The sequence below is a fragment of the Notechis scutatus genome, chromosome 2 (genome assembly GCF_049901735.1).
Source record: "Notechis scutatus isolate UNSWTSFEM ecotype Mainland chromosome 2, rNotScu1.2, whole genome shotgun sequence".
In the NCBI taxonomy this organism is placed as follows: domain Eukaryota; kingdom Metazoa; phylum Chordata; class Lepidosauria; order Squamata; family Elapidae; genus Notechis; species Notechis scutatus.
Genome location: NC_142010.1, coordinates 167,153,537 through 167,170,279, shown reverse-complemented (window position 1 = coordinate 167,170,279; position 16,743 = coordinate 167,153,537). Strand labels below are relative to the sequence as shown.

The 16,743-nt window shown below is 40.4% G+C and overlaps 2 protein-coding genes across 3 annotated transcripts; one reads left to right on the top strand and one right to left on the bottom strand.

The window, feature by feature from the left end:
* Positions 1 to 548: 548 nt before the first annotated feature.
* EMG1 (EMG1 N1-specific pseudouridine methyltransferase) lies at positions 549 to 5,829 on the bottom strand. Its single transcript, XM_026686265.2, is given in 7 exon segments — positions 549 to 795; positions 1,528 to 1,677; positions 1,754 to 1,812; positions 4,382 to 4,523; positions 4,860 to 4,961; positions 5,681 to 5,745; positions 5,748 to 5,829. Coding segments are annotated over 7 exon segments (699 nt in total). The 5' UTR covers positions 5,815 to 5,829; the 3' UTR covers positions 549 to 681.
* Positions 5,830 to 5,906: 77 nt separating this feature from the next.
* On the top strand, positions 5,907 to 13,896 carry PHB2 (prohibitin 2). 2 transcript variants are annotated; one of them, XM_087954041.1, is made up of 9 exons: positions 5,907 to 6,207; positions 7,004 to 7,136; positions 7,237 to 7,321; positions 7,761 to 7,840; positions 8,216 to 8,400; positions 10,074 to 10,203; positions 12,574 to 12,679; positions 12,875 to 12,950; positions 13,760 to 13,896. In XM_087954041.1, the coding sequence occupies exons 2-9, from the start codon at positions 7,010 to 7,012 to the stop codon at positions 13,838 to 13,840; spliced, it is 870 nt and encodes a 289-aa protein (XP_087810167.1). In that variant the 5' UTR covers positions 5,907 to 6,207; positions 7,004 to 7,009; the 3' UTR covers positions 13,841 to 13,896. The 2 variants fall into 2 exon arrangements, with proteins under 2 accessions (XP_087810167.1, XP_087810168.1); XM_087954042.1 differs by having other exon boundaries at positions 6,189 to 6,339.
* The last annotated feature ends 2,847 nt before the right edge of the window (positions 13,897 to 16,743 follow it).

Below are 16,743 nucleotides of genomic sequence, written 5' to 3'. Positions count from 1 at the left end.
ATTTTATATAGCAGGGAATTTTTTTTTAGACTGGAGATACAGGTGAAATGACTGTTTTGAGACTTGCCAGTTATATGTGACTGTCATGACAAAAACATAGCAAATCACAAAGGAAAATTAGTTTCCAGAAAGTTTTCTATAATCCCAGAGGAAACTTTAAAGGGCCTAGATATTGATATGAAGTAAGATGCTACAAGCTAGGACTTTGTGCCATACTAGTTTTGTATTTTTTTTATTAAAATAATTTTGGGGAGGAAAAAGAGGTGAGGTGGGAAACCTGGTGAAAATATAGAGCAACTATTGCTAACCATTAAGAGTTGTGGCGGTGAGAATGCAGTATTGCAGGCTAATTCACAGCTCACTGCCAGGAGTTCAATCCTGACCTACTCAACATTGACTCAGCCTTCCATGGTTGGTAAAATGAGGACCCAATTTGTTGGGGATAATATCCTGACTCTGTAATCCGTTTAGAGAGGGCTGTAAAGCATTATAAAGCGGTATATAAGTCCAAGTGCTATTTGCTAGTGCTATTAAGTATCACACTCCTATATAAAAAAATTCTTTATTTACTATAAAGTATTGATGTATTTCCCATAAATAAGGGTATAGTACATAACATTTACAATATAGAGTCTGTTGGACCAAATCATAGGCTACGAATCTGTAAGCAAAACAGGAAGCTTATACCACTCCCCACATTTCTTCAAAAGCTGTGGTGATTTTAGCACAAGTCAAAGCAGCAGAGAGTGGATAGTTGCTGATAGAGATGGTCTTTTCTGTGTAGTCAACATTAAGCTAAAGGAGAAAAACGGCAGTTAAGTTTCTAAAGTACATAGGTTACATTGTTTAATACCTTAGGTGAGAGTGTAAGTTAGAAAAAATGATCTAACTTTCCAGAAAACAAATTTCTGTGTTTATAACTCTCTATAAATTGGTGCACCCAAAAAAGTCAGCTCCATAATTAGTGGCTATTAGCTCTTTCCCACTAGTATTCCCACCCACTTTATAGAAATATACCAAGTTTACAGCACCCATTCTTAAGACACTTAATCCAGTTCTATAACAAGAGCCAATATAGGTAGTCCTTGACTTAGACGATTTGGTGACTGAAGATACAACTGTACTGAGAAAAATAACATGACTGTTTTTCACACTTAAAACTGTTGCAGCAGCCCTATGGTCATTGATCAAAATTCAGCGCATGGCAACTGACTCATATTTATGACAGTTGCTGAGATCATGTAACCACCTTTTGCAACCTTCTGACAAGCAAAGTCAATGGAGAATCCAAATCCACTAAACAGCTGTGTTACTAACTTAACTGCAGTGATTCACTTAACAAAAGTGGCAAGAAAGATTGTAAAATGAGCAAAACTCAACAAATGTCTCACTTAGCAACAGAAATGTGGGGAGGTCAATTGTGGTCGTAAGTCAAGGACTACCTGTATTATCTTTGCTCTCAAAACCTCAATTAAGGTGGAGATAACTTGAAATAAGAGAGAGCCTAAGAACATATGCAGGCCTTACCGATCCATGAGCAAACGCCCCCACAATTATGGCTATAGGATCTGCAGTAGGGACTAGGTCACGCATGTCTGTCACCTGAGGGGCTGAGAACGAGGTGCCTATTTTTGCACAGCCCACAGGGAGGTGATCTGTCACTGGGTTCTTGATCACCTACAGAAAAAAAGCTGGATTAAGCTGGTAATAGAAACATAATTAATCTTCTAAAGAATCATAGTAGAATTATTACCTTTAACAGCTTTTGAGGTCCATCGGCAGCTCTGACACTAAACTTATGCAACAATTGAACTAAGGAGAGACAAAGAAACATTGAGAATACTGTTACTAACACATACTCTTACTTGCTTGCAACAATCCCATACAAGCACTGGTTTTCAGAATATTTTCTTTTCCCACAAACTAATGCATAATTCGTGACCTACTAATTAAATGACCTGACAGGGAAAGCTAATATCCATTTATCACCCCCAGAAAGGGAAAGTGATTTAATTTAGCACATATGATACAAAATTACCTTAAACCAGATGATGGCTCTCTAGCCCCAGAGGTCAGCAACCTTTTGGACCTCAGGGAGCACAATTTTAAATCCCGTGTACCACTAATATGAATCCTGCATGCCGCTCACTGAAGCGCCTGGACTCCCCATGACAGGATGGGATCCTTCGGGCACTTAGCTTGACAGCCTGTTTCTGCAACTTTAAACACTCAAAGAGCCATTTGGACCCGTTCTCCAAACAAAACACTAGGAGCTACAAAGCCTGGATGGGGGTGCCAACTCGATATCACTCACTTCCACCCAGTCACATGACACCCCCCCCATCCATGCCTACCCAGTTTTGTTGGTTCAAGTGTTTTCTATGGGAAAGAGGTATCTCTCAGCTCGTCTGTCTGTCTGTCTCTCTCTGTATTCTCTTTGTTTCCCTCTGTCTGTCTTTCTCATTCTGATTCTCCAGCACTATCTGGGCTTCACAGATGCTTCTTCGGCCTTTGTTGGTGCTGGACACACCTCAGTTGCTCAGGGAGACGCATAACCTGCTCTCTGCCCATGAGACACTCGCCCAACCTGGCTGCGGCTGATGCTCCGTGTCAATGCTCCCCCATTGTGAAGCACACAAAATTTAACTGCTGCGCAAGAGCAGCGACCAGGCCATGGAGGCGCCAACAGCAGTAGTGGAGAGAAAGGGCTGGGTCAGACCAGTGTCTCAGGGCAGAAAGGAAGTCGTGCATCTCCCCGAGCGACTAAGGTGCGCACAACCCCAAGAAGGGCAAGAAGCACCCATGAGACCCAGCAAGAGATGAATTATAGGGGCACTTTGCTCCCGCTCTGGAATATGAAGCGAGTCTCCATCTGCCGCCGTCACCCATACTTTTTCAGGCTAGTCAAGGAGTGACTGGGAGGGAGGAAGGGGCCAACCACTGGTGGATTCAGCCAACAGGGAGCCACAGCAGGGGGATGAAAGAGCCACGGGTTACCACCCCTCATTGCTTCGGCTCACTTGTGCCGCCACCCCACCTTGCCACAACAGCACCATTACCTCATTCTGGCTGGCGAGGGCTGCACTACACCTTGCACGTTACACCACTGTGAAGTTGCATGTACCATCCTCTATGGCGGAGGTTTCCAGCCCCACCACGAGCTGCCTGGCTAGTCCCATATTCCAGAGTTCTAGTCACAAGACTGGCCCGTTGGTCATTCCAGAGCCGCTCCACCACCCAGGTACGCCAGAATGTTCTTGTGGACCATCAGTGGTCCACAGATCACTGGTTGGTACCCACTGCTCTAGCCTTCTTACCAGACCAATGGACTGACAAAATGCAGATTCATACAGAAAGCCAGGTTGTTTATCCATTAAGAAATTGAATGAATTCGCATTTGCAATGTAAAGCACAGGTGACTATAAGACTCGGGACCATATATGGAGCCTTGGACCCTTTTAAACAATGGTGCCACATGACAAAATGTTAATTGTCAGGATTGACAATGATATCAATGAAAAATAGATGGAACATAATCATATCCATGTATTTCATTAAATTATAATTACATGTAAACTATAGTGAACTTTACCAACTTTTTATAGTTTCAACCCGCAGCATAATTTCAACCTTTTGTTTGTTCCTCTTTAAGATCTTTTTAGGCAACCCCATATAAACATTCTACAAGGTAGTGTGCATCTGTATCAGTAAAAGAGATCCCAAACTAGACTAGTTTAATAGTCTACAAATAGGGATGTCAAACTTGATTTCATTGAGGGCCGCATCAGGGTTGTGTTTGACCTGGGGGAGGGGGTTGGCAATGGTGGGTGTAGCCAGCTCAACATCACTCATCTTGGGGGGCACCTGTAGTGGCAAAGTGCTAAGAAAGGACTTCCCTGAGATCCTCCCTCACTGATTATAACCTTCCTTCCTCTTCCCTCTTCATTTTCTTCTTCCTTCCCCTCTTTCCTTATTTTTCCTACTTTGCTCTCTTCCCATCTTTCTCTTTCTCTTTTCCTGTCCCTTCTTACATGCTAACTCTGTAAACCGCTTGGAGAGGGCTGTAAAGCACTATATATAAGTGCTAGTGCTATGCTCAAATGCAAAAGGGGAAACATTTCTCCTTTTGTTTTTAGTTTTTTTACTAGCCCTCTGCCAGTGAAAGAGCTTGGGGGTCACGCATGCCCCTGGAGCTCCATTTTTGCTAGCAGAGGCATCGTGGGGCAGTCTTTTGCTGTTTCCATGCTGGCCCCACAAGCCAGATCTAAGCACCCCGCAGGCCGGAGTTTGACACCCCTGGTCTTACAAAGATCCACAGACAAACATTGCTCAATCAAACATTGCTTAATTCAGGGCAGTGTATCTTAGTTGTATTTCTTACCCATAAGACCACAAAATCGATCAAAGGTGCGAGGAATTCTTGTCTGTGGATTGACTTCAATAAGAACGTTTTTTTCTGTATGAATATATACTTGGAGAAGGCCAGCTCGATTCAAAGGGCTATCCATAAGCATCAAGAGACTCTAAATTAAACAATGAAAAATCATACACTTGCCTATTTAAAAAGCAAAATCTAGGAAGTATGTCTCAGAACAATTCAAGACTTGTAAAGAATATTTGAGAAAAAGCAGTGCCTCAAAAAAGTATTTGTATGTATATATATACACACACATATACACACACACACACATATATAAAAACAAAGAAACGATAGTGAGAAAATAAAGAGCATTTGTGACTTGATTCAAAAATAGAATTGCCAGCATTAGTTTCTTGCCTTTTCATGAATGTGATTTCCCAATTAATATTTCAGAAACAGAGGTGGGCCATAAAACTGGATTTAAATATGCATAGAATACCTGGTGGGCGATGTCTGGTCGAACTCCTCCAGGGTCTCTGCCATTCCTCAGAAGCAAGGATTTATGCTTGTCACAATTAAGCAATTCATATGTTTTCCCAACCTTAAAACAATAGAAGTGCCAAATTAGGAAAAGTTCCCTTCCATACTACTAGATAAACTTTTCTATGTGGTTTTTGAATGCTGATTCTACCCCTTTGGTTCATGAGCAAGACACATTTACCCTATGTTCGTTCTCTATGACACATCTTACGGCACTCTCCATAAATTGATTTTGTGGCAGGAAATGGCACTTTTATTTCTCAACAGAATTTCCCTTACCTTATCAGCGCTCTTAATCTAACACAGTATTTTCAGAAACTAAGACCTCTGCATCCCACACTAAGTTATGACCCTAGCGACACCTATGCATAAATATGTCAATTCTGGTAAGAGGGCTCCATATGACGAGAATTCCTCCCCACGGTTCTTCTTCTGGACACCTTTTTTAAAAAGCCCTCCAAATACGTTGGGATTACAATTTCCAGAATCCAAAGTGACGATTCCGGTGGCTGCTCTCACCCCGCACGTGGATATGGCCAGCTTGGGAACTGTTGGCCACAGGATAGGACAGGATCTTTGTACAGATTAAAATGCCAACGTATTTCAGAGAAAGGTGATGAAGCCGCTCCCGCCCGCCCCGAAGGAGCTTTTGACTTTGGCGACTTTTTCGAGTTTAAAGCCGCTTCTCCCCCCGGACCCTCCTCCGTACTCTCTTCCCGAGGCTTACAAGTTTGCCCAACGCTCTCTCGGACCACAGTGGCCAGCAGCGCCTGCCCGCACCTTGACGCTCTCCAGCGACGCCCCCTCCAGGATCACCACCAGCCGCCTCTTCCCGGCGCGCCGAGATCAAACCCCGCATCGTCCGCAGAGCCCCGCTCCAGATGGGGACGCTTCCTCACGGGGTCCGCCGCCATCTTTAAAGCGGCGAACTCGCGCTTCCCCCCTCGCCCTCGCCCCTCCCCCGGGCTCAGTGGCTTCCTCTTCCAGGGTCAGCCACTTCCTGTTCCCGAACGGGCCTTTCGCTTCAAGGCGCTCGAGCAGCCCCAGATGGAAACAAAGCCCCGCGTTGTTCGCACGGACCCACGTCGCATTTCCAGACGGGCCGAGCCGCAAAATGAGGAAGCGCCAGTAGGCTTCCGGGGCTCGAGAGCCGTTAGCTGCCTCGGGTCGCTCGAAGGCCGCACGCTTTGCGCCAGGGGAAAAGCCCTTCCGGCCGCGGCCGCCTGACCCGGAAACGCTTTTTCGGATCCCTCAGTTTCCTGTGTCCTTCTCTCCGGCGCGGGCGGCGGCGTGACTGGAGAACGAGGGTGAGGGCTGGTCGTCCTCGGAGGCGGCTGCCGTGAGGTTTTTCTGAGAGGAGCAGAAGCGTTTTTAGAGCCCCCTCCTGCTTCTCCGAGGATGAATTAATTCCCTTTAGTGAATTCCCTTTAGGGCAGCAGGCATGTCGGGGAAGGGAGCGGCTGACCGATTCAGTGCTTGAATGAGACCGTTCAAACAGGGGGGGTGGGGCTGTGGAATGGGGGTGGGGGGTTATTCATGATTTAAACAGCTGTGCTGAACGAAGTCGGGGGTGATTAATTCGTTTGCCTTACCCCGGGGTGCGTGGCTTTACAGAGACCTGCACGAGGCGATGTTCCTTAATGCAAACCTAGCAGTAAATAAAGAAGGGCTGCTTTATCATAACATCTTGTTTAAATATATATATATATATATATATATATATATATATATATATATATATATATATATATATATATATATATATATATATATATATATATATATATATATATATATATATATATATATATATATATATATATATATATATATCTATCTATTATCTATCTATCTATCTATCTATCTATCTATCTATCATCTTCTATCATCTATCTAGGACGTTTATCATGGGTCTGCATAAGTGGTTAGAAAGTTTTGGCGCTCTTGTTGGTGTGGCTCTCAGTGCAGAATTCTTTACTCAGGGATAATTGCATACATAAAATGCTTGATGCACACCAGTCCCCCTCTCCCTCCAAGCTTTATCAGAAAGAAATCCTGCAGAATTGTGTAATGGAATAATTGTGAACCTGCCTCCATAACAAGGTTGCCATGGCTCAGAGCCTGAAGGACTTTGCTGGCCGCCTGCCTACTGGCCCACGTGGGATGAGCACGGCTTTAAAGTTGCTGTTGGGTGCTGGAGCTGCAGCCTACGGTATCCGGGAGTCTCTCTTTACAGGTACGGTAACTTTTATTCTAATTCTTTCATCTCTCTCTCTCTTTTTTTTTTTTTTGCTCAACTGTTGACAATAACACCAGAATGCTTTTGATTTCTACAGTGGAAGGGGGACAAAGAGCAATATTCTTCAACCGCATTGGTGGAGTTCAGCAGGATATTGTTCTTTCAGAAGGACTTCATTTCAGGTACTGATCTAGCGGATTGGGTGGTGTAATAAAAAATAAAAATAAAAACAATTAGAATGTAGCAGGGAATTTCAAAGCAATATTATCTTCATACTAATATTTCCAAAAATACCCTATTTTCCCCCAAATTTAATTTGATATTACTTCAGTTTGGCAAGATATTTTTTTTACCAATTTTGCACCAAGACAAATTCCTTGTGTGTCTAATTATACTTGGGCAATAAAGCATTCATTCATTCATTTATTCAAGTTTCCCTGAAGAAAACCCTCATATTGATATAATTTCTGTTTTTGCTAAGATGGTGTTCTTAAAACCTTCAGAAATTTTTCTCATTAAAGAGTAAGGAGTAGATTATGTGATGATATTTGTATCTCCAAGTAAGAGGCATAGGATTTTTTTTACATCTCTTTCAGTTATAATCATTGCTAATCTCCACAGAATTCCTTGGTTCCAGTATCCAATAATTTATGATATTCGAGCCCGGCCCCGCAAAATTTCCTCACCAACAGGATCCAAAGGTAAGAACAGAGTTGCACAGAGTTTTTACTTGCTACGAACTCAGCATTATGTTTTAGATATTTCTCCATCGTTCGTCTTTATAACAATTCTGCAATGGAACTTGTACTAAGAATGATGTCACAAAACCATCTATAAACGGGGCATTGTGGAGTAGATAGGATTTGTGCTTCCATAATTTTGAGTTTTGCATTTTGTATCAGTTTTGACATCCTTCTGTTTGTACTTCATGGAAGGCATACAGTTCTCTGGCCAGAATGTAAATTAAGGACTTCAGAACAACTGATTCTGGATGGTGTGTTTGGATATATAATCAGACTTGAGAAATAAAATAGAATGCACTTTAGAGATTGTGGTTGACTTAATTTCAACTCTAGATCTGCAGATGGTGAATATCTCCTTGCGTGTTCTATCAAGACCGAATGCCATAGAATTGCCCAGCTTATATCAGCGACTTGGACTAGACTATGAAGAACGTGTTCTTCCTTCCATTGTCAATGAAGTACTCAAAAGTGTGGTAGCAAAGTTTAATGCGTCACAGCTCATTACCCAACGAGCTCAGGTTTGTCCTTTTCTGATACCAGACCTGTCTTCCTGCACTTAATCCTACTTTTCACAGTTGTGTCCAGTAGTTTGCTGGCTGCAGATGATTTATATATTAAGCAATTGTTTAGGGAACAAATGAGATCTTTTGCAAATTTCCTTTAGACAAGAAATTGAGTGAGAAGTATCCTGACTTGGTAGCAGATGTGCATAGACAAGTAGTGCACTATGGCTGCAAAAGTAGCAAATGTAGTTTTAGGGTATTTTTTATTCTGCTTTGCTCAGATCTTGCACTGATTATTAAGCCTAGTTTTGCCTCTTTCCCCTTGTAGTCAAAGTGTAGTTGAAAGAATGTGCAGACTGAAACTCCGAAACAGCAGATAAAATCCATTTTGTTGATTCTCTGGCCATGAAATTATCTTGGAACTGGCTCAAAGTCCTCTTCATCCAGAGATAAAGTATTAGTTCTTTAGATTTAACAATCGTTAAAGTTTGTCAAGTTTTCGAGAGAGGAATCCAGCTAGGAGCTGCACATCTCCCCACCCTGCTTTCTTAGGTTTCAGAAACTGTTCAGCCAACTTAATCTATGAAACTTAGCCAGGGAACAAGTATGTTTGCCTCTATATTTCAATCCAAGTTTATAAGAAAAGTTCAATGGAAATAAACATCAGGTGCTTTGCAAATTCACAAAATACAGAAACCAGGGGTTGAGAGTTATTCAGCCCCCAGTTAAACATGGTGGCAAGGGGTTGAAATAAATCAGCACCCAACCATTAATCAACATTTAAAACAATAAGGAAAATAAAACAAGTAAACAGTGAAAGTTAAAATTCCAGTGTGCTTAGAAAATGAAATTGCTTGACAGGAAGATCGATACACCCAATGAGTTTTTGATTGATTCCAGAGAGAATTGGAATCTTTAAGGAAACACCCACCCACCCCCACCCCGCCTTTCCCGCTGGGTCCACTATCGTCCATAAGGTGTCTTGGCTCCTAAGTGCTTCTATTCAAAACCAGGGAGCTGCATTGCCAAAGAACCAACATTAGCAGTGAAATTAGTAGATAATTGGTAAGAGAAAAAAGAAATATACTGTGCAGCATCTTGAAAAGCCAGTAGTAAGCCCAGTTCTTTAAGAATTATTATGGCCAATCTTTTAGAAAAACTTATTCTTCTTAAGAATGTAAGAATTTATAAACTAAATAAGGTCAGAAAAGGGCAATGAGGGCCATTGGATAATTAAAAACAAATTATGAAAAGAGACTGAAAGGATAGTGAATATATAGCCTTTAAAAGAGAAAAGTGAAGGGGATATGATAACACCTTTCAGATATCTGAAAAGCTGACATTGAGGGGAAAAAAACACTTTAAAGGACAGCTCAGATTTATGGCTAAGTTTATTTATTAGATTTAAATGTTGTTCATCCCACCATCCAAAATTACAGAAAGGCATATTTTGTTTAAATATCAACTGGTAAAGAGCAGTTTAACAGTAGAATGAAGTCAGACAGGTGATGGACTGCTCTTGCCAGGATCTGTTGGAGCATGAGGAGAAAGATTCCTTGTATCAGAGGGATAGGCGCAAGGATTTAAATGGCCACTTCAGCAACATGATTCTATGACTTTTACGATTTTGTGACTTTTTCTGGCAAAAGGAAATTCCTTGAGCAAAAACTGTGGGTTTATTTTTTCAGGTATCTTTGCTTATCCGACGGGAACTGACGGAGCGAGCAAAGGATTTTAGCCTTATATTGGATGATGTAGCTATCACAGAGCTGAGTTTTAGCCGAGAATACACGGCAGCAGTTGAAGCCAAGCAAGTGGGTGAGTTGATGCTTAAGTTAAAGGAAACTAACAGCTGGAGAAACCAGAAAAAAGAAGACTGGGTTTGAAAATAGCAATGGGCTTCAGGGAAAAAGATTCCTGAAAATATTTTTCAACACATGAGAGGCAGGTGGGCAGCTGCTCAAATATTCGCAAGTTCCATACTAGCCAATTCTTCTGTCTATGATCCGGAATAGGGTGTATGCAGTCCACCTTGAGTTTCTGAGTGGACACATGCCTACGGATGTAACGGGAGAACAGAAATGCACAAAAGTATATTTATGTAACATGTTACTTTGTTATATGTAGGAGCAGATACCACCTATGGTTGCTGCTGGTAAAAAGATTGACAAGAACACTAGAAGGCACATTTCACATCATTTTTAATTGCCTATTTTTCTGAAGGAGGCCTGTTTATTCCATGATTCACATACATCTTACTAAAGCTTCAGATGAGAATCCTTTCTGCCAGGTTTTGCTACAAGCCTGTGTGGTCATTTGAACCATTTGCTTTTACTCTTGCCACAGACTGCAGCACAAAATACCCATATTGTGTCAGCTCCTGTCTTTGGTCCTTTTGTCTTTTGCTTTCTGTGGCAGCCATACTCCACCCCCCACCCTGTCCTCAATTCCTGCTCTTCCATTCTCCTGAATTGGATTCCGGATTATCCACAGGAGGCCATCTGTGATTTAATGTCAGACCACTCAGTGGTGGTTGTTTTTTCCATTTTGTTTGATAAATCAATTTAACTTGAAGATGAGCTAGAGTGGAATATTGAGACCATTATATTAATTGAAATTACTTCCCACATAATTTTTATAAGAGACAGGGTGTAGGTGTAAACCAGTTAATTTTAATGTTGAATATTCTAAAATTATTTTTTAAGTGAGATCAGTTTAATGCCAATCATATTGTAATTTAATGTAAGCAATTGGAAGAATTAAATAACTATTTAGTGTTCTGATCCCACTTTTAAAATGATGCTTCCTACAGCACTTTACTCAAATGCTACCAGCATATTAGCTGTCTGCATGGGAAAAGGTTGGGTTCTTGTTTTAAATCAGGGTTCTCCAAATAGTCAATCTCACTGTCTTTTGATATTATTTTTTTAGTATTTATTTGATCTGTCAATCGCTTACTAGATACAGGTATAAGAATAAATATAGTTTTGAATACATGAGATAGATACTTATAAGAAAAATAAAAAAACACTAGGACAGGCACGATTGGTGCACTTATGCATGCCCCCTACAGGCCTCTTAGGAAAGGGGTGAGGTCAATAGTAGACAGTCTAAGGTTAAAGTTTTTGGGGTTTGAGGAAGAAACCACAGAGTCAGGTAGAGTATTCCAGACATTGACCACTCTGTTGCTGAAGTCGTATTTTCTGCAATCAAGTTTGGTGCGGTTTACCTTAAGTTTGTATCTATTGTATGCTCTTGTATTGTTACAATTAAAGCTGAAGTATTCATTGACAGGTAGGACATTGCAATGTATGATTTTATATACTATATTTAGATCGGACCGGAGGCGGTGTAGTTCTAGGTTTTCTAGGTCTAGAGTTTCAAGTCTGGTGGCATAAGGTATTCTGCAATGAGTAGAGGAACGGAGAACTCTTCTTGTGAAATATTTCTGGACTTTTTCAATTGTGTTAATATCAGATACATGATATGGGTTCCAGACTGATGAGCTGTATTCAAGTATTGGTCTAGCAAATATTTTGTATGCTCTAGTTAGTAGTGTGATATTACCAGAGAAGAAGCTACGTAGGATTAGATTAACAACTCTTAATGCCTTTTTGGCTATGTGGTTACAGTGGGCTCTAGCACTTAGATAATTTGATTATGGTTGATTGCACAGTCAGCTAGATGTTTAGACTGGATTTGGTGTTTTTATTCACCTATCTGTTATTTGTAGTATTATTAGTTCAGTATTATTTTCATATTTGAGGGTTGGTGAAAAATCTGGAACTTTATGAAGCAGTTGAAGAGTTTGGGGAGACCTGTTTCAAATAAAAAATACATGTTTATTTATTGTAATATAATTTAATTCATTGTAATACATGCTGGGTGACCTTGTGGCTGTTGCTGACTCTCGGCCTAATTCACCTCAGGATTTTGAGGAAAATAAGAGCATTAGATAAGTTCACTGGCTAGAGTTATTTATAAAAATAATAAAGGCAGAATATAAAATTAAAGACTATTTAAAAAGCTGGAGATTTACATTTGGTTTTCCAAGCTGAAAAGTCCAGTAATTTGTTTGTGACTGAATGTTTAATAAATACAAGAAGGAATTAGCAACATCCTGGCATTTCCACATATATATTACATGACTGGTTCTTGCCAAGATACTAATTTTCCTCTGTACTCTAGCCCAGCAGGAGGCTCAGCGAGCACAATTCCTTGTGGAAAAAGCAAAGCAAGATCAACGGCATAAGATTGTTCAGGCTGAAGGTGAAGCTACAGCTGCTAAAATGATATCCTTGCTTTGATGTGAGAGGGAAACATTTCTACAGGTTTCAGGCACTTTGGGTGCAGCAGTAGAATGCAAAAGCATGCTAATCTTCACATAGTATGATTCCAGGTAAAGTGATGCAGCTTAAACATAGCTGACGGGATGGCAAAAGATGGTCCTGAGTTCAAAACTTATGCTACCTTAACTGATTATTCACCTTGGAGAAGCCCTCGGCAAGAACCCAGGTTACATCAAGCTGCGCAAGATCCGTGCTGCCCAGAATATCTCCAAAACGGTGAGTATTAAGACTAGTGGATTTGCTTTCATATTTAGATGTACCCATATGCACCTTTAGCTGCTGCTTTCGCATTATACCAGGCCAAGTGATGAATCTAAGGCGAACATGATATGCTTCTCCTGATGTTCATTTTTACCATCAGTGCCTGCTGATCTCCCCCATCCTAGCAAGAGTCAAGAAGACTTTTGACTCTTGTTGTAAGAGCAGGCTCACATCATTTCAGTGAGCTATACCCAAGTCATGGTCACTTGCAGAACATGTGTCACAGGCTAGGAAAAGGCTCACAGCAGGAACAAAATCAGATGGAGAAGCAGAATGAATTTGGGCATTTAGAATACTGATGGACCTGGAAATTTGTGACAGAAAACAAATTAAAATTCCACACCCATTGTCTTTGTTCTGGGATCTGATGAAACAGCCCATAATGAGAACATCAAAAGAATTAATAAAACTTTCAAAAGAAAAGAGATAGATTTGTCCATAGCATGCTTCTACAGAGACCTTGTGGGATTTTTTTTTCCCCCCCTTGGGCATGGTGACTCTCAACCCAGGGTTTAGCTGCTAATACATCAGTCTTTCCCAATATACTTGATCCTGGTTACGCTACACTTCATGGTCTTCATGCACCATGCTTGTAGTGGATCATGGGAATTAAAGCTGCAAACCCCTGGAGTGGATGAGTTTAGGGAAGGATTCTCTAAAGGTTGAAAGAAATGTCTGTGCTTAGGTATGTTTCTGCTAAACCTCCATGTGTTTCGGGATCTTTGCTAACTTCCTTTTTGATCCACTGCCCTCAACTTTTGCAGATTGCAGCATCCCAAAACCGTGTGTATCTTACCGCTGACAATTTAGTGCTGAATCTACAGGATGAAGGTTTTACAAGGTGAGTGGCTTGTGAATATTCAAGTAGCTGATCTACAGGCTCCTATGGTGAGATGTAGCGTGAGATGATTTAGGGAAGTCAGAAGACGGCAGTTCCTCTGAAAAAGTGGTGGGGTGGGGACCACTAGGAAGCTATTCATCTTACACTGCTTTTTTTGAAGAAGAGCAAAGAATATAATATATCTTGCTCTCTGCATGTAGCATAAATCTAGTTCCCAAAGCATGTGCCGTAAACATGGAGGTACAGCAGGCTTTGTAAATTTTTCTAATCCTTTTTTTTTTCTCCGTCCTCTCTCTTCTGGTGCTACTCTTTGTTGATCCGGATCCAGAGGAAGGTAAGACACGTCTCTTTCATGCAGTCTTTAATTTGAGAAAATGGTTTAAGTTATTTCTGATTCATTTTGGTAACGCCAAGTGATATATTTATAAAAGCTGTGTTTGAAATACACAGTCCCACTCTTGTGAGAGTGAAAGAGAAGTTCTTGTTCTGAGAAGCCATCGACTGAAATGGTGCTTTTTTCCCCCTCCAGTGCCTTTATGTTATCCATACACAAACCTTAATTAGTTAAAAGTTTTGATGAATTATCTTCCTAGATTTTGATAGATGTAAAACAGGAGTAGGGCAACTATGGAGTCATTTAGCCTTCTGGGAATTATAGTGTGAGGAGAGAGGCCCACAGAAAGTAAGACATGGGGTTGGCTTCTCCTCCTGATCAGTAGGTCCATATAGCTGTTGGATGAGATTTTATTCTTTGGGAAAAGAGCCTACATAATAAGTATGGGCTCTTCTTTGTAGATTGTGGACCCTTGTTAGGTTAAACTGCTCTGATACATGAACAGTCTCCCACAGATGCTTGATTCCAGCTTATAGGCAACCACAAGGGCTGTGAATTTATGAAGAGTTGCCTGGATGCGTGTTTGCTTAGTTTTTTCTACCCATTTTGGAGGACAGGCAGGCTATTTTTCTGATCCAAACTTTTGATTCCCCATTGAGAAAATCCGTTTATGAAAAATTTTAAGCTCCACGTGCTTTTTTATATCTATAGAGAAATCTTGAACTGACAAATAGTGGGGTCAGGAGGAGATTAAGCCACCACTCTTCCTTTTTCTTCTGCTGAAAATGGCAAACTTCTGGTGCTTTTCAGCTGAAACTGGATGGAAAGTTACTGCGTGTCCAGCTTGACCAAGCACTCCATTCAGGATACAAAAGCGTGGTCATTGTCATCTCCAAAGTACAATAAGTTTGTGAATTCAAGGCTATCTTTTCTCTAGGCTAATATTATTACAGTAAGTTATTGTAGTTACTTTCAAACTGTAGAAAGTGAAATCCCAAGGTACAGCTTCCCAGAACATCTAAGGCAGCAGCCGTTAGCTGGTGTACCAATTCCATTAATAGTTTCATAGCAACTAAGTGTTCATAAAAGTACAGAGGAAGGACCCATAGTTTGGCATCTTCTTTTGAATTGAGCAGATCTCATTTAAATGTTTATCTAAAAAAAAGCTATGTAGTTTAGAATGTAGTTTGAAATGTTATGTGCCGGTACTATATTTAAGTAGGGGCTTATATAAAACATTTATTCATTAATACAGTACGGTGCTACTTTTATGTTTCACTTGGGGTTTTCTTTCTTTTTAATATAATCTTTAACCATTTATAAAACACCCAGATTTGTTGAGAGTCAGGATGCATATAAAATTGGTAATGATGATGCAATGATTATGACATTAGGAGAAAATGTTGAATAAGTTGGAAGGAACGTGTTCAAGAACAGCTTGTTATATAGCCTTCCATAAATGAAGTAAAAAAAGGAAGGTTTTCTAATGATTCTATTATTTTTCATTTAAATGACTATTATTTCATGAGTCAATCAGGCAAGTTTACAAAGGTTTGGTCTAATAGTAAGGGATTCAGAATAAATTTCTCAGACATTGGGCATCGTTGTCTCTCTTCCCTTATTAAAATCAGTTACCCAAAGCTATGAATTAACTTACCTTTACTCCCATCATGGAGCAGGCTGATCAAAAATAGAAAAAACACAGAATTTCTATATCCAAACAACAATTACAAAATGTTGTAGAAACTAAACACAAACATAGGACAAACCTGCTTTTCTGCCTCAAGGAATTAATCCACCAAATACATATATATGTTTGAACCCTTAATTACTCTTGTTCTGTGTTAACCATAAAAATTAATGCTTGATTTCATGCTTGGTTCCCAAGCCCATATTATGGTATGTTTCTCAAAGTTCTTTGTTATGTCTTTGTTTCTCTTCCAGCGACAGTCTTCTCATCAAACAGATAAAGAAATGAAACAGCGATTGCCTCCTTGAACCACGCAGATGACTGACAGAATGGGAATTCCGGGCTTTTGGATATTGCACCTTTGAGGCCCATAAATATTCTCTTGGGATTTCTTTTCAGTTGTCATCTTCACCCTTGTCAACTTCCCAACTCATCCCTCACTAAAGGACCTTTTCTAGCTAATGTGGCTCCATTTTTTTGAGAATACCAAACAGTAGGAATCAGTGTCAGGGTTCCAGCGATTGCCCTAATTAATTTTATTTGAACTCTTTATTGAATGGAGGTCCCTTAGATAAATCCCATCCAGCAGGACCAGATGTTTACTGGGAGAAACAAAAGAGGGTTGCATTGTGCAATTCTTTCTATCTGGGCTGATTTTTTTTTAACTAGATCAAATTGTTGCTGTTAAGTTTCTGATGGGTCTGTGTCATGCCTTACATTTAAAATCCCTGGCTCTTCCATTTTTTCATTTCTGACTTACTTTTCCATTCCCTGTTCCCCATTGAACATCTCATCTCAGGAATAGATGGGTCACAGGACTTTTGCAAGTGCTGTGAGACTTTATGTAACTTCGGTTGCCTTGTGATTCACATCTTTATTAAAT

Excerpts from the sequence above, each read along its gene's own strand:
- PHB2 (XM_087954041.1), top strand. The coding sequence starts at position 7,010 with ATGGCTCAGAGCCTGAAGGACTTTGCTGGCCGCCTGCCTACTGGCCCA. Across the intron at positions 7,841-8,215 it reads CTCACCAACAGGATCCAAAG|ATCTGCAGATGGTGAATATC; the intron begins GTAAGAACAGAG and ends TTTCAACTCTAG. Across the intron at positions 8,401-10,073 it reads TCATTACCCAACGAGCTCAG|GTATCTTTGCTTATCCGACG; the intron begins GTTTGTCCTTTT and ends TTATTTTTTCAG.